Here is an 18,669-nt window from a genome sequence, read left to right on the forward strand (position 1 = left end):
TAGATTCCTCTGCCTGGGTGTTTCTCATTTTATTCTGTGGAAAATATGAAGAGAAATCTTTCCTGGTGGCTGGCAGGCACACAGACATTTCTGTGCAGAGGAGGATTTGTGTGCATACCACCACTTCTGGAAATACAGCATTGGTATTCTAAACAAACTATTACTCAGGCGTAGTTCTTGTCTCTAAAAAAGTGGACTTCTGTATTTGCTGAGGTGCTTTTCTGATTCTCTGCTTGCTCAGAATTTACCGAGTTCGATCATAGTGTTTAAACAGAGGAATTTTACGTGAGGCTACTGGTGTGCAGCTCAGCCTTTTTCTCTCTTTTTCTTAATATTTAGGAATGCCCTGGCAGTGCCCAATTGTTGTTAGAACATCCAGGAGGTTGTTGTGCAATCTGACCAGGTCGTGTTAGTCTGTTGATGGCATTAAATGCTCTCGCAGTGGAGGGCAGGTGTTGCTAGAATGGCATTACCCTTTTGAAAGGAAAGCATTACGTAGTTTTGCAATAAGCAGATGGAAGACCTTCCTGCAGAGATCTTGTGAGTGTGTATTGGGGTGGTAGAGACTGGTTCCAGTGAGCTGCTTCAGTGCTGTGGTTTGAACTCTGCCTCATCAAAGTTGTCATATGACTTGAATCCTACAGCAGTTTACAGAGCAGGTCATCAGCCCCACAGACTGCTTTTATGCAGTTTCATCTGGCACAAGGGCACCTTCCTCCCATTCCCTTTTATGAATGTTCTTCCTAAAGTGTGTGTTGAGTTATTGTACCTTAACTGTAATGCAAAGTCACACTGTCTCAGAGGCGGTTTTAACCCAAAACACGAAGCAGAGATTTCAGTAGATTAAAATGTAAAAAAAAAATTAGCATTTAAAATAGATCATTTGGGGAATTTTGATTAACTTGCTAACTCTCTAGGACTGATGAATGGAGATGCTTTTTTTTCTCTTTTCTCATTGAAAGGAAAATGACTCATTTGCTGAAGCATGGTTTGCTTTTTAATCTGTTGTTCTGATTTCTCTATGGAAACATGTGCTGTTACGCTTCTCTTATCGGCTGGTTGTTTCAGGAGAGGCACTGACTTGTGAAAGTGGAAAAACTTATGGCAAGCAAATTCGCCTTACTGTTTTGGAGCATGACAAATATGAACAGAAATTTAATCAGCATTGTGTGCGTTTATAGGTACAGTGAAGGTTTGCTTATGGTCTAAGAACAGGAACTTTTCAATTAGTTCTGTGAATTTAAGCAGATTTTAAAGCACGGGTTACAGCTTAAAAACCAACAGCTACATTTCCCTTGCATTACAGATGGAGATGCTCAGAGCTTGTGGGCAGTGTCACTGGGCTAAACACATCTTTTGGTTGCTGCTGACCTCTTCATGTGGCCTTGTGCAACATGAATGTTTGAGTTTGTGTCTCTGATTTGAATGCTATCAAGATTATGACCAAGGTTGAATTTTTGTTAAAGATTTCAAAACCTCTCTCTATATCCAATCAGGATTCTGTTATTCTTAATGAAGTCAAAATGTTGGTTAGGTTTATGTTGTTATTTTTTCTTGTATTTTCGTGTAACTTGGTCTTCGTGGTAAGTTAATCAAATGTACTGCTGTTTAAGCTGCAGATCTGCGGTACTTTCCATTTGTTGTAATTCATAAAATATGTCAGGTGATGTAAAGTTGTACAGAGCGTGGAGAATTCTGACATTAATTCCTCATTCAAAACCACTTTTAAGGCTTTATTTGGAACCAGGGAAAAAAAAGATTTGTTTGTGGAAAAAGTTTTTGGTAGACTGAGATGGGAATTGTTTTCACTGCCATTCATTCCTAGCGGTAGCTCTTAATGTCACCCCTTACACTCAAGAGGCCGACCTCTTCGGAACTTTGTTTCAACACAGAAATGACAAAAGGATTAGGACATTGATCCTTGTCATGTTGTTCTCAATGACTGTTATTGTTTTTGAAGTAATTATTGCATCATTTATGACTAATGAGCTTTAATGCAAAGAAATGGATAATCAGGGTGTGGTCCAATTCGCTTAAGCCAATTCTGGTTTGTGTTGGAGTTTGAGGTCAAGATGTTGTCATGATCCTTTCGGTCTGGGGATCTGATCCATCTGAATCTACAAAAAGAATTGGGAGAATGAAAGCTCTGATAATCATTTTATTGAAAAACTTACAGTTTCAAAACTGTGACAAAAAATCAATTACTATGAAAAGAGAAATCGGGGGGCTTTCCCAGTGAATAAACTCAATCTTTATTCTTTTTAAGTTGCACTGAGGGAGAAGTACAGTGACTGATGTAATTGCTCCCAGTTGGCATTTAACTAAGTTACAATGACAAGTAGTTTAATAAAAATAAAACTGGAATTATTTAAATGCTCCCAGTGTTTAAATGGAGACAGAGTTAGAAGTAAGTTATTGAAAGGCAGAAAAATTATAGCAGAGAAAAAATAAGATGCTTTATATTCTGGCTTTTTAGCAATTTGGGATACATTGTGAATTGTCCTTGACCGTCCATGGCCTTGCATTTATTTTGTATGCATCTTTTAGGTGCTGTCTTCTGGTATTTTTGGCATAAAGCCTCCCAGAACTGAATGTTGTCTGCCCTGCTTGCTGCTTACGTATAGCCCAAACTCTTGTATAATGCGAAGAGGAAGATGCAGCCTGCTTAGCTTAGCTCTTTCCTTCTGCAGAGGCTCCAGGCTAGCTAGGAGAACATAAGCCTTTCTGCATAATTCCTGTAATACTTACTTGCTCTGGATATCCTCAGCTGTCTTCTCTTCCTCTTGAAGTATTATTTCAGAGTGTATGCGGAGACTTAATTCCCCTTTATGCAATTTCTTTACAAGTACTACTTATGTTCTTTGTTTTTCTGGCTACTATAGATGCTTAATATCTTATCCTGTTCTGTAGGACTGGATTTCTTTCTTTCTTTTTTTTTTTTTCAAGCTTCAAAACTGTGGAAAGATAGGGTATCTGTGTTTGCTATGACAGGTGGGTCTACAAGATGCTTGGCTACCTCAAGCAGCTGCCATTACTTTCTCACTTGAGTGCTGTTCTGTTAGAGCTCCCAACTTGCTCTTCACTCTGATCTCTAGATTTCATGCTAGGCTGAAAATAAGTTCACATGCTCAACCATCTTGAAAGCTTGCTACATGAAGATCTGGCTTCAGCTGGAGAGGAAGACAGCTAAAATGGAAATAAGTGGATATGTAGCATCTCATATTAAGGAGAGGGGCTTGCTGAATTTCAGTTTGGTGGTTGTGGCACCAGAACAAGCCAGAGGTGGAGGCTCTCAAACACTGATCCTTTGCTCTGCTGCGGACCGCCCGTGGGAATGAGTGTAACTGCATCTTCATTGCCTTTTGCTAGACAAGTCTCTAGGTGCATTTATCTAACTTGGGATGTGCTAATGGATTTTTACAATTTCCCCTCTTCCCCAGCCCATTCTGTGCTGTAGCCTTTGAGAAGACTGCACCTAGTTTTTAATCTTGGGGAGGTTACAAAATAGGAGCAGAGTCACATGACTGGTAAATGGATATTAAGTATGTGATGTCTGAATCACCTGTTATTTGGCATCCTGTAAGGCAGCTCAAGAGGAAAATGCATCTGTTGTGCAGGAAGCCTGCTGCTGTGACACCTTTGTGGATTTATTTTGATATATCGTGTTCTTGCGACTTCTGAAGATACTCTTCCATCCTTCTCGTTCCTTTCTGGAGCTGGTTTGTGTCCTCTTGATGGCAAGGAAAGATAGTGTTAAATACTGAACACCTTTTTAGCATTGGCAGAAGAGGATTTCATCTGCTTATGAGGTATTGCATGTGTTTTCCAGTGGGATTAAAAGGATGCTGTGAGAAGTGGCTGTGTTTTGGATTAGAATGAACTTCAAACTGCAGTTCAAAATAATGCTTACTTTAACTTTCAGAGCAATTTTATGTAGGTCACTCTGATGGATGTTTAAAGGTAAGCCAGTAGAGTTCTTAGAAATCCATGGTGATCTCCAGTTTATCTTGTACTGCACAACTTATATATATATTTAGCTTCGTGTTTTTTGATGTGAAATGGAAATGTAATGCTAACTCATTGTAATACTGAAAGAAAGCTTAGCACCAGACAGTATACATGCATACTTGTAGGATACTGTACTACTCATTCACTGTTTGCTTTTGTTCTCTAAGTTTGATATTTTGTACTTGTGTTATTTCAGTGGTTTGTTCTAAGAGATGTTGTGTAGTTCTCTAAAACAACTCATGTCTTTCTGTTCTGATGTTAAATGTCTTGACTTCCCATGCTTCTCCTTCCAGGCTGAGTTCCCTAAGTGTTCCACTGAAATAAACAAATGTCTCATTAGGAAAGGAATTTTTTACTTAAGAAAAAAGAAAGCAACATGCATTACACAAATAAAATTATTTATGCTGTAATTGTGCCTATCAGCTGGCTGCACTCAATTCACAGCTGCTGTGGCTTTGCTGCACAATGCATAAAAACTCCTTCAGTCGTATTGAATGCTGTTGACATGTGAGCTTTACTAGAAGTGCCACTCAGGTGGCAGCTTGACCTTTTCTACTTTGTTGGTAGAATACCATATCTGTTTTCTCTCTTCCTAAATTTTAGGAGAGCTCATACCCTGACAGTTCTGTTCATTCTCACCTGTGCGCTGGGATACGTAACCTTACTTGAAGAAACACCTCAAGATACAGCCTACAATACAAAGAGGTAAATATTTGAGCAAGTATTTCTGTATGGTGTCTGTTAGCAGAGGGTCTCTGTGAGCAAGTTGCCTTACATACTTGCATCTCCTGGGTAAGCTAGCTGAAAATGATCTTTATTAACTTGTTTGTATGGCTCAAATCCCAAACCCTGCTTTTTTTTTTTCATTCTCTACAGTGACTCAGGATATAGTATTCATTGTCACGGAGATGCAGGAATTAGGGTATTTCCTGAGATAGCTGTGGTTGTTATTCTATTGGTTACACAATAGATGTAGTCAATGTTATTTACACTCACTGATGTGCTGAGCTGAATGTTGGTATTTTTATGTGTGGGGTGAGATGGAACAAGTTGGAACGCAGTGGCCTGGCTGGATCTGCAAGGCTTTCGTGTGAGCAAATGCCACTCTACTCCCAGTTACAACAATGCCTGGATTTAGGGAACGAGTAGGGGTGGGACGTTCTCTGGAATGCCAGTTCAACATTAAGAAGTGGAAAAAATAAAAGGTGATGACGTGGTGTTATGGGATAAAACGGATAGAAGGTGACTCAGTGGAATATCTTATTATTGAGATTAGAGTGGCTTTAATAAAAACAAGACCGAAGAAGATTAATCACCAGATAACCTTTCTTTCATGAAATGGAAGTTGCTTTCTGCAAGTTCATTAGGGAATAATATTTGCGGTTGTTAAATTCAATTTAACATTATCATATCAAGCAATAAGTAGTGAATGTTTTTGATCACTTCTACATCTCTGCTTGTAGAATACTTACTGCCTGCTACACCTAGCTGTAAAAATACTTGAAAATCAGCATCTGGGGATTATATTAGATCTTCAGAATATTGTTTTATTATTTTTGAAGGATACTTCAGCTTCCATTCAGACTTCATCCTTATGCTGTTGTAGTCATTCTAGCTAGATGCTAAATTCTGAGGTGGCCAAAGCATTGCTTTATCCAAAGTTAAAATTGAATACAGAATTAACGTGAGTCCAGTAGCCTTTCCAAAGCTTTATGTGTGTTGCCTTGGACTTGATTTACAAGAAGGAAAGAAGTGTCATATTGTGTTAATTTTCCATGAACTCTTTTCTGGTCTCAGTGATCTCTTTTCTAAGGCCTTTGAGGCGAGTGCTTTGCCAAGTTTAGAACAACTAAACATGAAAGATTGCAGCTCAACGCACATTCCAGCTAGGGAAACAAGCTGTGTGCATTCTTTAGCAGCTGTGTGCTTGCTGCTCTCTTGTATTTTGTCATTGCTGAGCAGTTTTATGTGGCATATTTGAACAAAGAGAAGCATTTCTAAGCAGGAGCAAGATGGTCACGATATGTGTAAGTGTAACTGTATCCTCCATTCTCACAGATTTTTTTTTTTTGCCTTCATAGCTTAAAATACTTTATCTAATTATGATAACTTTTTTTGGTCTTTATATAGAGCTGCTACATGTTTTAGATCTAAATTGTTGGCCTGTGTGAAGTTGTCACTTTGCAAATATCCCATGGCAACTCTTGCTTACTTAATGAATAGCAGTAATCTTATTACCAGTGAGCAGTGTCTCTAGCTGTCATGCTTTTTTATTTCCAACTACTGAACAATGACAGTGGAGCAGTGTTTTGGTCCTTAGGTGCAAAGTCTTAAGTATGTGTTTGCAGACACTTAAATCTCCTTGGTTTCAAACCCTTGCTGAGAGATGCCAGACTGCTGGTGATCTGCGTTAGAGGCTTAGAGCAAAACATGAAATTGAAGCAAAATAAACAAATTGCAATACTATCTCTTGTCTCAGTATTTACTGAGTAAAGCGAAGTCAAGCAAGGGTCCCATCTTCTCTCCTATGAAAGTCTCTTAGAGAAGCAGTTGAGGGCAGGGTGAGCACCTGGATTCTTGCAGTGAGTCACCAGGAGAAATGATGCACAAAATACACTGTACAATGTGACCCTATGAAATAACAGGGTGTGGTATCTATAGCTGAGATTCATACTTGCATCTGTTTTTATGGGACATTTGAGTCCCATTTTCTGTCCTGCAGAGTGGTAGGGCAGTTAAAGGAAGAATTTTTTATATTTTGTAAGATAGGGCAGATAGAAGTATTTACATATAAACCTAATCAAAGTTCACACAAAGATATCTATATGATCATGTGATATGTGTGTTCAGACTGTTACAAAGAGAGTTGAACACTTACTTCATTAGCCAAAAAGAAATTGCGTTGGAAAACCTGTTTGATAGATGAGACTTTTTATTCACATTGTTCCTGCAGCACTGAGAGTGGCCTTGAAGTAGTCCATGCCATCTGACAAATGTCAGCTACCCAGAAGAGTTAACAGGACTGTGCTCCAGCTCTGAGGATAGCTAAGTCAATACTCGGCAACCTCCTTTGTGTGCCATGGCTGTGGAAGAAATTCATATCTCTTGGGTGCATTAAATGCTGAGCAAGAGATCTTTTTTTTTGGGAGGGGGTTGGGGGAGGAAGTAAATATATTCAGGTTTAATAAGTCCTATGTGCATTGAGACTTCATATTGAATTTCATACTGGATTTTCAGTTTCTTTTCCAGGATGCCTCTCTGTAGTAGTTTTTTTGCAATAGCTGATCTCTGTTCAGCCACATGAATAAAGCTAGGTGCTCGTGTGTTTGTGAGTTGATGATATTCAATTCCTGTTGCTGAACACCTAAAAAAAAGTAACAAAGTAACAAAGAGGCTAGGTCTATATCTGTTGCACTGCCAGTTCTTCAGCTCTTGATAGCACTGTGGGCCTTGTACCACTTCTGCTCATGTAGGGAGAGGGCAGGGAGTGGGAGCTGTCTGGTTCAAAGCCTAGAACAAGGGATACGCAAATCTTTGTAGAAAGGCTTGATTGTCTCGTGTCTCTGAATCAACTCTTCTAAAATAACAGAAACAATACCCTGTTTGTTCTAACAAAACTGTTGCCGTGTTCTCTTTCTTGGTTAAGTGCTAAAATTATTTTTGTCAGCGCTACTATTTAGTGTCTTCCTGATCTGCTGCTCAAAGAAATATATAAGCTGTGTCCCTCCATGCTACCTGCACAGGTAGTCTGAGGTAAACCCTGTACCCCTCTCAAATCCTGGAGAAGTTCTTACATCAAACCACGCTGAACCAGCTGGCCAAACTGCTGCTTATATTTTGAAGCTTCCTGGAGAGGCAGTATGTTGATATGAGGGGAAGAAATTTAGTCACTGGAGGAGGAAGGATAACAGAGTTGGTATGGTTGTTACACAGATCTGACATTTTCTTCCAGATTTCCCAAGGTGAACTTGAAGTTAGAAAATATATTTCTGACATGACAGTTGAATTCCGCACTGCTGCTGTGTCTGCTGTTTGGCTGAAGGTGGATTTTAGAGAAAAGAACAGAGCTGTGAGTTCTTGTGGTGATTTGCATACAGATCAGCTCTAGCTTTGGGAAAAACTGTCTCACAAGAACTTAAAATGCTGCTCTTGGACGCTTTGGTTCATGACTGAGCTTTGTAGTGAGCAAAGTGGTGTGTATTGTTTTGTGATGCGGAATGCAATCTCTTAAGCGTACATGCAGATTTGTAGTCCTGTTATTTCCAAATACAGAGTAGTGAATCAAAATGCAGACTATCCTTGTTTTCTGAGAACAGCTGAAAAGATTTCTTTGTCTGATTCATTTTGGAAAAGCATGATGAAACTCTCTCTTTTACTGTTTAATTCAGTAGCTGATTCTGTTGTGTTTTCCAGTCTCATAAGGCAAGCAGAGTAACAGTTACATCTGTTAAGTAAAAGCCATTTTTATTTTCAGGAAGCATAGCCTTTTTATACTCAGAGGCAGATGTCAGAAAGCAGTTTTTGTAAATGATTGTGTCTTCTGTTTTGAAAGGAGTTCTTAGCAGGTAATGTGGAAAACACAATAACTCTATTAGTTGAAGTTTTGGGGGAAAAAAAAAGGCATTTTGGAATTGTATTATTACCATTTAATCCATTAAGAGTGGTGGAAGGAAAAGGTTCTTCACCAGAGAGTGGTCAGGTCTGGAACAGGCTCCCAAGGACAGCAGTCAGGGTCCCAAGTGTTGGAGCTCAGGGAGCTCTCAGATATGGGACTGGCATTTGGGGTGCTCCTGTGTGGAGCTGGAGTTTGTACTTGATACCCGGGGTCCATTCCAACTTTGTATATCTATGATTCTATTATTCAGACATCAGTGTTTGCATTTGCTTATCTTCCTTTAACATGCAAAGCAATACATTATTTAAAAATGTACTACATACAGTTAGCAGAATTTAAATCTTTAGATGTTGCTTAAGTGATTTATTTATTTATTTTTAATCAGTAAGGATCTCTTCTTGGAGCCATGGGGCTACTTTAAGTTTCCAGTTCCACCACAACTTAAACTTGCAGTTTAGCCTCACATGCCGCCAACAGGACTGTGGCTGTTCTCCCTTAGATCTTATGCTGTTGATGGTGGCAGAAAACAGTGTATACTAGGCCTTAGGGTTCTGGGATAAGTTTGTGGATCTTGGGTATACTTGGTATATGGTCTGGTGATGTTTTATTGCTGGGTGAGTTTTTAGTGAGATAGGGCTCCTGGATTGGCTGGCAGGATGGTAGTATGCAGATGGAAGCATGCAATCAGCAGGGAGAAAGGGAGAAGGGCAGATGAGTGGACTTTCAGATTTGAGGCTGTCAGTTGTGAAACCACAGTTGAAATGTAGGGACTTACTGCTATTTCTGTATTTGTACCTGTTGCTTGTAGGCAGTTGGACTTGATGATCTTCATATGTCTTTTCCAACTGAACTATTCTATATTATTTTCCTGAAACATAATCCCCAAGAAGGGTCAATTTATGACTGACAAGTTAGGAAACAAAGACCAGGCGGTTTGACATCAAAGAATATGATTTACATCTCTATTAGTAAGATGCTGCAATATAAACAGTTTGTTTTTTTTACTTGCAGAGGTATTGTTGCCAGTATTTTGGTTTTCCTGTGTTTTGGAGTTACACAGGCTAAAGATGGACCATTTTCAAGACCTCATCCAGGTATTTTAAGCCACTTAAATTACTCAGATATTTCTGTTATGTTCTGCTGAGTGTAAATATTTGTGTTACGTGTGGAGGAGGTAAGTCATAATTTAAATAATATAGGTTCAGTAACACTACGCAGTTATCATGTAGCTTCCTGGCTTCCACCCAGCCTCTTACAATGCTGAGGTATTATTCCAAGCAGCATGATGATTCTTTGGTTCACTATCCACAGTAGTTATACTTCTGAAGTTTTCCAGTAAGGCTTTAAGTCCTGAAATGTTTGAAACCATAACAGGACGCCTTTCTCTGCTTCCCTGTCATAGCTTTCAGTTTGAGAAGATCTGAGTGATTTTGTCTGGAACAGAAGGCACTTTTTATTCTCTAGAATTGAACAAGTGGGTTTCTGGAAGTCCAGAGGCTGGAGATGTATACAGCAGACTGCTCTGATGCATGATGGTGGTATACAAAGGTGGTAGACAGCAGTTATTCTCTTTATCTTTCAGCAGAATTAAATTGTTCATGTATTTCATTGCTTTATGTTCCAAGTTTATTAATGTTGATTTTTTTTTTTATTGATTGACCCTTTCTCTAGGTGGTTAGATGTGAGGATCTTCTGAAGGGCATTTTTTGGGGACTACTGTTCACTAGGATAGCAGATGCTTCCACAGTCACAGTATGACACCCGAGTACCTTTTTAAATGTGAACAGCAGCCTTGCATGCAGTAGAGGGCATGAAGTTTGTTGCAGCCTCTTGGGATGTGGTGTCAGCTCTGTAGTTACCTAGAGCTGTGGAGGATGTCTTGGGAAGTACCCATGGTGCAATCAAGTCTCTGACCTTAGCTTTGTATGCTGTTCGTAAAGGAAGATCTCATCTCAAAGGAACTGGCAGCTCTAGCTGCTGCTGTGCACAGCTTCCATTTATAGGACAGAAGGAAGCATTTGGGTCACAGTCAGGTCACTACAGTCACATACAGCAACACTGGATCTGTTACATGAACTCTCAGAGCTGGGTATTAGCTAGGTTTCGTGGTAGCTAGGTTATTTCACGTGATTTTGGAGGCCTATTATTTGATGTGTCTGTACCTGTTTATGATTAGCTCAGAGGTATTTTATACTTTGGATTTTGTGCCTGTATTGCTTTTTGAATTAAATAGCTTTTCATGATGTTTATCCACTTGATTTATATATACCTAGTTCATCCCATCTCACCATTGACGTTGCTAAAGCAAATGGATTTTCCCTTCAGTCTCCCCCTCATCATAAGCTGGTTTACCCCGCAACATTTAGTAGTCCTCTGTGTGTGTGTGTTTTGAGTTTTCTTCTTTGAAAGTAGCTATCCAGACCTGCGTATGATACTGCAAGTATGATAGTACTTAAGTTTTTTGTGACAGTTTTAATGCTTCCCAGTATCTCTCTGGTAGTACATTGATGGAAGTCTTTATATTACTTGTGCTTTCTTTGTAGTTGTAATACAGCAGCAGCTCGGTGTCTGACAGATAATACCAAATCCTTCCATTTCTCCAACTGATAAGCTAACATACACAAAAACTTCCTAGTTCCTGAATGTGAAATTGTATTCTGAGCTCCTCTTTTACTCCAGTCCTTTGAGGTTGTCTACTTTGAGGTCATCTGATTTTTCTTGTTGCTGTCCCTACCTTCCCTGCTGCTGCTGTTTATGTGCTTAGTGTTGTTAATCTTCTTTCTACTCAAATCATTAAGGAAACTGATCTTAGCTGCTGTGTGTTATCCTTGTAGACTGGCTTTTTTCCCCCTTCTTTTCAGTATTGTTGGCTATTTCAGTTTTAGCCATTTGCTTATTCTGCTTTGCCTTTTTTCTACTGAGCCCCATTTTCTCTAGCTAATAATTTGCCATATGGACCCATCCCAGTTGTCCTAATGTAATTCAGAAATGTAGGGTTATCATGCAAAGAAATGGATGTGGTTCCTTAGAGAAGACTTCTTTTCTTTTTCTAATGTGGCTTTTCTGCTCTTTGTTCCATTTTCTTTCTTTAAATTATTAGCTTCATTTGTTTTGCAGAGCGCAGCCTCTGGCACGCTCAGCAAGAGGCAAACAGCATCGAAGCCATCTAGCAAAAGATGAATATACTCTTTTCCCCAAGGAAAAATATGTCACAGGGGGCAGATCCTAGACTCTGCCTGCAGATCCATTTGCTGGTGGGTGAACACCTAAGTTTGGAGTGTCATGTGTTTCATGCTAAAATTAATCATGGATATAGGTCATCGGTATGCAAATAGAAGATTTTCTTGATTCTTGTTGTCGGCTCTGCTTACAGAGCCTTGAGCGTGCAAACAGTGTAGTGTTGCAGGAGGCCAGCAATGCTTTATTGTCTTTGGCAAGATAACATGCCCACGTTGTAATTTTAATAAAATTTTCCTTGAGAATTATTGATGCCTCTGGTAAAATAAATAAAAATAATAAAAAAATATATTCTAATATTCCCAACCTTTGCTCACAGTTATTTTGATGCAATATGCTATTATTGCCAACATAAGCAGTTGGGAGAGTAAATTGTGATATTCTACACTAGTCCATAGCCTACAGGGCTGAAGTAGCCAGAGACGAGCAGGCAAAAACTGTATCACTCCTGTACCTGTCCCAGGGCAGAAAGCATGGGCTAAGCTCAGGCTGCTTGTGAAATCAGCGGAGCAGCTGGTTGCTTTGTGATTCTGTGAAGTCCTTCCACTAGGAAATAATACATGATTTGCCTCTTTCCGTCATCTCCTATAACAGTTCAAGAATCTGTGTGATTGTTCCTGTTTGTACATAAATTTATTAGACTCTTGGGTTATCGATACTGACTGCTTTTTCACTGACTAGATGAAATAAATTTCTTTGTGTATTGGAAGCTGGACAAGCTGAGCTTCTAACTCATTTTTCTATCTTAACATAGCCAGTTAATGTTTTGAGGTATTACATTTAGAAATGAAATACTTCATAGGCTGAGCTGAGACTGCTTTGAAGGCTCGCCTTCCCCCTGCTGCACCCTCAGTTCTCCTACCTTCTCATCAACTGCTCTCTCAAGTCACAGGTGGTGCTTCTGAACCTGAGCTTGCTATGGAAAACCTGGTAAGAAGTAACTTGAGCAAGCATGTGGCTGGATCAGGCTCATGTGGCTTCTTAGAACAGACAATTCTCCCTGCTCATGTCCTATGCAAGTTTGGATTAGCACTTAGAAAGTGTTTCTATCCACTAAATGGCTGTAAATGCCTTGCTTAAGCAAAATACTTCAGAATTTATATATATTTTTTTAATCCTTAGCCTTTCAGGTTGCATAGGTCAAATATAAACCTGTATTATAGGGGTAAATGGCTGGTTTTGCACTCAGCCAGGCAGCCTGATGTTCATCTTCTGTTGCCAAGTCCTCCCCAGGATAAGAACTGTTTGAGCATAGCAATCACTGAGCTCTCAGGCATGTAAATGATTAGTTGAGGCCTATTAAATCAGGCAGATAGCCCTAATTTGAGGGTAGTGACAAGTGTATTTAAGGAGAACAAGTAATAAGGGTATGCCAAAAATAACCTTATAGCTAGAGCTGAGGCTGGTCCAGGAAGAGAGAGAACACAGTGTTTGTACTGCTTTGAAAACATCTTGTTTCTGTTGTACAGATATAAAGTAGTCTTCAAAACCTCTTGGGTACTTATGTCTGCTGGGGAGAAGGTACACTAAATTGCAACTGGATCTTAATTTTTTATTAAGCATTTTGCTTTAGTAAATGTTGCTGAGTGTATTCAGCAGCTGCAGGTCATTTGTTGCCATAACTTTAGGTATATAGGAGAAGTTGTTATAGACTTCAATTTTTAATCTGTCTGAACTGCATGTACATCTGTTTCAGAACTAGTCTGCTACTTTTCTGTCTGTAGGTAGTGTAAAATCTGTCATACAAGGCTTTGGTTAGGAAAAAAGCCCTGCATTAAGGCTGCCAGTCTGGAGGTGTAGTATAAAGGAAATGAGTCTGGTTGGAGAAGTGGAAATGAGGTTGATTCTTTGTTCTGACTGGAACACAGTGTTTACTATTCAAGGTATGCAGTCAAGTCATTATGAGAGAGGTGGAAAATGTTATCAAACACAATGACTTTTTTTTCTTTTTAAGTCCTATAGCTTTGCTTGCAAAGACTTTAAGTATTTTTGAGCAGTACAGTGGTGCCTGTGAAGTTTCTCTCTTCCCAATCTATCTTTGACCAATGGAGATTTTTTTGTTGGTTCTTTTAACTTAATGACACCTAAGAAAACACTTCATCCTACTCTGTAATTAAAATGACAGTTATGTTTGCTAACTATAGTAAAACTCCTAGAAGTTCAGAGATTGTTGTTAAATCAGTTGTGGAGTGCAGAACTTCCTGATATTTGGGCACACTTGCATTTTTTTCTCTGAAGGTGTGGACTGTCTTATTAAATTAATTCAGCAGTTTTGCTGAAGAAAAGCAATCTTCTCTCACCTTCTTACACTTTAATCTGTTTTAATGATTGTGTCATTGGCAGGCTGTCAGATAAGAGGTTTCTTTTAAAAAAATGTGGATTTTAAAAAATTTTTTGCTACTTGAGATTGCATGGGGCAGAGATGACACGTTTTTGTTTTGGGGCAAACAAGCATACAAGAAGTTCTGCAAAACCATGGCTAGATGACTTTAGGTTTTGGCTGATAAATAATATGTTTGCAAGTCAGGAGTTAATTTTAAGTTCTTGCATTCTTTGGGTCACAGTTCTGACTATAGAGCATTGGCATACTGAAGTTCCCTTGAAATTAGTAGGTAATTACCCAGATCACCCCTTAGGTTCTTGTTTTTTTTCATCTTTTTCATTTCATGGCAAACCATAAACATGGAGGTGGAATAACTTGCTGTTTCCACTAAAGCATATGAATATCTTGGTTCTTCTTTGCCCCAGCCCAAATCTAACCATCGCCTAGGTGTTGCCATGGAAGGAGAGCTCTGTTTTGTAAGTGTAAACAGGAAACACCTGAAGGAATGTCTATTAAAATAATTCCAAAGTGATTAGTACATGCTGTTACTGTGAGATTTAAATAACCACTTGGAATGAGATGAGCTTTGATAAATTACTTTGTGTTTTTGGATGTGATTTGGAGAAAATGCTGAGAGCTCTCTGTGCATGCTGGCTCTGCATTAGCCTGTTTCCTTCCTTAGAGGAACAGAGAAATGTGACTGTATGGAATGGAGGACAAACCAGTCTCTGGATGGAGTAGGAGGAATTATAGGCATGAATGCAGCCCATGCTCTACAAAACTCTTGTCCTAGATAGTTTGAGGGCCTATTGCCAGAGGACCAAGTCTCACCAAAGAATTGTTCCGATAGGGATAGAGCTGAAGATATACAAATACTTTGTGTGCCACTTAGACTGAAGCAACACCTCAATCTGAAATAACAGATTGCAAGATGATGAGAAGTGACTGTGGGTTCTGAAACACCTGAGTTTTGCCTGATGTTTCTTAGTATGAAGACTGTCAGAAGATCTCATAAGTCTTGCATCTAGCACATGAGAAAACTTCTGTGTGTATTTTCTGAATAGAATTCATAGAAAAGGTGAAAATATATTTGGTATTTTTATGCTTCTTGCTCCTCAAAGAAAGGAATGTTATCTTCAGGGATAAGCAGAGATCTTCCTGCTGGTATTAGTTCCATCCTGTTTAGCAACACATAGGTGGAAGTTTATGGAACTGTCTAGCCGTGATAGAGCTGGAAAAAACAAAGTTGGGCAGATCAGGTTATGTGACATGGTAGAGGAAGAAATAAGATTCATTCTAGAAAGACACAATTATTTTCCAAGGACTGCTGGAAATCATTGTAAGTGGCCAATATTTTTCCTTCTAATTCTTAAATATTTAGTTCATTGGATTGAAGTATTTTCATGGATTCTGACTGTTGCTTGAGCAATTCCGGCAGATTTACATAGCAGCTCGTGTGGTAGTTAAAAAAGCGTTTCTGGCTGTATTTTTTAGGAAGGATGGTGAGTATTTCACTTTGGATACTGCGTTTTATAGTTTCTTCATGGGAGCATCTTTTCTTGAAACGTTTTGTAAAGTTACGGCAGATGCATAATTGACTGCTGTTCTGCTTGAAGCCTCTGTTAACGTCCTGTTTGTCTGTTTCTGTAGCTTATTGGCGGTTTTGGCTGTGTGTCAGCGTTGTATATGAGCTCTTCCTCATCTTCATACTCTTCCAGGTGAGTAACTTAAGCTGATGTTGAGTAACTAGACTACCAACATAGGTATGAAATCCTTTGTGCTGTTTTTTAAAGGATTCTTACCTACTGCAGGAGGTGCTGCTCTTCGTTTTTTGTGATATCAAATCATTGCTTTACTTAATGAGACTTCTGGATTGAGAAAAATTTTATAGTATTACCAAGGTATTTCACCCTATTGTCTGTCTTAACTTCCAGTTAACCTCAGCCCAAATTAGACGCCATAGTGAAGCAATTTTACATGAATTGATAATGTCAAGTTTAAGTGCTGGGGAAGAGCTCTGGATTTTGAAGGAGACTCCTCATCTGTGCAATGCAATTAATGTAGTCATCTCCTCAGGCAACAGCATGACCTGAAACCAAAAGCAAATGGAGATATTTAACAGTGAGAGAGAAACACTCTGTTCTGTCAGACTTGGGCTCCTTTTTAGGAGTAGGTAGGTGAGTCCCCAGTGGTGGCTCTTCAAATTGTGCCTTCTCACTGACATCCTAATTGCATTTGGTACTCTGTATTTTAAAAGGGTGGTATAAGTAACCATTGCAGACTCATCAGGTAGCATTAAAATTATCATTTTAGATGAATAGTTGAGGAACCTTTAAAAGTAAAATTGAAAAATGTTTTACCCCCAGAAACCAAGTGGAATTGAAGGAGCAGGACTAGAATTCAGAAGTGTCAGGATCTGCGTCGTCTTTTTTCCTGTTGGAGCAGGACATTTCCTTTGCAAACAAGTTTTTAGTGCTGATCAAACCCTTTCCAGCTAATCAAAGATTTCCTTTGTCTCCAGCGTTTCTTGTTCTTCTTGACCTTTCCTGGAGGCTTCCCAGTAGTCAGTGCCAGGTTCTCTTAAGGGCAAATAATTTTTCTTTTTAATTTGCCTGGCTTGTTGGTTCAGTGGTCAGCTGGAAAGTGTCTGCAGTCATTCAGTAAAGAACAAGATGTTTTTTCTTCCTGTTGACATAACTTGGGGGTTCAGTGTAAACCCTTGCACGGGACCCTAATATCTCATTAGGGTTTCTTTCAGGCTGCCTGTCGTGTTTGGAGGGAGTGGAGTTCTGACCCTTTCACAGGCATGAACAGGTCTGTCTTGCCTTTTTTGTTGTTATTCCTCATTGCTGAGGAATATTTAGTCAGTTCCACTTTATTCTTATATTCTTCCTGTTTCATGTCACCCTCTGTTTTTTTTCCAGGCATGCTTGTGAACAATACTCATGACTAGCTGCAGCCAAGCCGAATAATATAATGCATTTTTATTTGCTGGTGCCATTGTAGTTTTGAATTCTCATAGAAAAGCCTGGAATTGCTTTGCTTTTCCCCCAGTGGCATGTTGTATTGCCAACCATTGAGTTGTTAAGGACACTCACTAGCTGTTGCATAGTTCCTCACTGAAAATACACTGTTAGTTACTTCACACAGGTTTAAAGAAGGTTGAAATTATGCTTAGCCTGTAAGTGACTAAGTGTCTCTGAAAGTAAATATAAGCTCACTCATTGTTGTAACTTGTCTTCTACTTAATCTGACCAAAGTGGTTTTATTCTAGAACTTTATTATTTCTTATAAGTAATTCTGACGTTGTTCATCTTTTCATGACTGCTAACTAAACCCTGTCTATCATTGATGTTGCATTGCTTCAGCTGTAAAACACTGATCACAAAACAGATCGGTTTCATTGGGAAATGCTTTTTCAGCAAATGCGTATGTGAGCGACCAATAAATTAGTGCAAGCCTTGGTCACCTTCTGTAACTAATATTCGGGTATTTTTTCTTTTGCTATTTAAGTTTATTACCTGTGCTGCTAGTGAGATGTTATTAAAAATGTGTTTATTCAACAGGCTGTAATAATTATTTTTTTTCAGCCGCAAAATGCAGTGCCATTCTCAGCTTTCTGTAGCTGAAGTGAGCTGAGCACAGATGCGGGACAAATCCTGCTAACAGTGCATGTAGTCTGTGTGCTCAATCTGCTGATGTTCGCACGTGATGTATTTTGTTAAAGCTGCATGCTGCTGGATTTTTCTCATTCTATGAAACCAGAATGTCACAAATGCAGCAGGTAGAAGCCATTACATGTGAACACTTCCTCATTTTCTTATTGGCAGCTTATTGTTTACCCTCACCAATGGAGGAAGTGGAGAAGTGTCAGTGAGAAGGATGAATTGTGTGTCAGTTCAAGCTTTTGGGAGAGAGGAGGCATAGAGGAATAGCATGGAAAACGGATTTAAATAATTCAGATTTTTCATCTTTCAGAAATGTGAAGTTCATTCTGTTATCTTGTCTCTAATATTTGGCATTGGAAGATTGGAAACTTAGATGTGTGTAATGCTTTGAGATCTGTATGTATTTTAAGAATTGTTTTGCAACGTGTCTAAAGAAAAAATGTCAATTTGAAAATAGGCTGATATAAATTTTATTCTTCCGTCCATCAATACATACTAAGAGGAAAACATGGTTTTTGTGCTCCTTCTGCAGACTGTACAAGATGGCAGACAGTTTATGAAGTACATTGATCCACATTTAGGTGTTCCTTTGCCAGAAAGAGACTATGGTGGCAACTGCCTTATTTATGATCCTGGCAATGAAAGTGATCCATTTCACAACATCTGGGTAAGAAACAAATAGGTATTTGGTAGTGAGTCTGAGTGGTTTTATTTTAATTTTGGGGGTAAAATGTTGCTTAATTGAACACTTGAAAGTCATGAGTCTTCCTGAGCGCTGAATCAGAAAACAGGTCAAGACTGACTAACTTCCTTTATTC

The 18,669-nt window shown here is 39.0% G+C and overlaps 1 protein-coding gene across 7 annotated transcripts in view; it reads left to right on the plus strand.

Moving 5' to 3' along the window:
* The window catches only part of PTDSS2 (phosphatidylserine synthase 2), a 36,146-nt gene that overhangs the window by 2,010 nt on the left and 15,467 nt on the right, over nucleotides 1-18,669 (plus strand). For all 7 annotated transcript variants that reach the window (XR_016466633.1, XR_016466631.1, XR_016466632.1 and 4 more), the window contains exons 2-5: nucleotides 4,612-4,713; nucleotides 9,635-9,717; nucleotides 15,834-15,901; nucleotides 18,384-18,518. Coding sequence is in view for 3 of the 7 variants with exons in the window: in XM_090140234.1 (XP_089996360.1) it covers nucleotides 4,612-4,713; nucleotides 9,635-9,717; nucleotides 15,834-15,901; nucleotides 18,384-18,518 (388 nt within the window). In the remaining 4 variants the exon portion in view is untranslated. The remainder of the gene's footprint in view (nucleotides 1-4,611; nucleotides 4,714-9,634; nucleotides 9,718-15,833; nucleotides 15,902-18,383; nucleotides 18,519-18,669) is intronic.

Source organism: Phasianus colchicus, chromosome 5, assembly GCF_987193195.1.
Source record: "Phasianus colchicus chromosome 5, bPhaCol1.hap1.1, whole genome shotgun sequence".
In the NCBI taxonomy this organism is placed as follows: Eukaryota; Metazoa; Chordata; class Aves; order Galliformes; family Phasianidae; genus Phasianus; species Phasianus colchicus.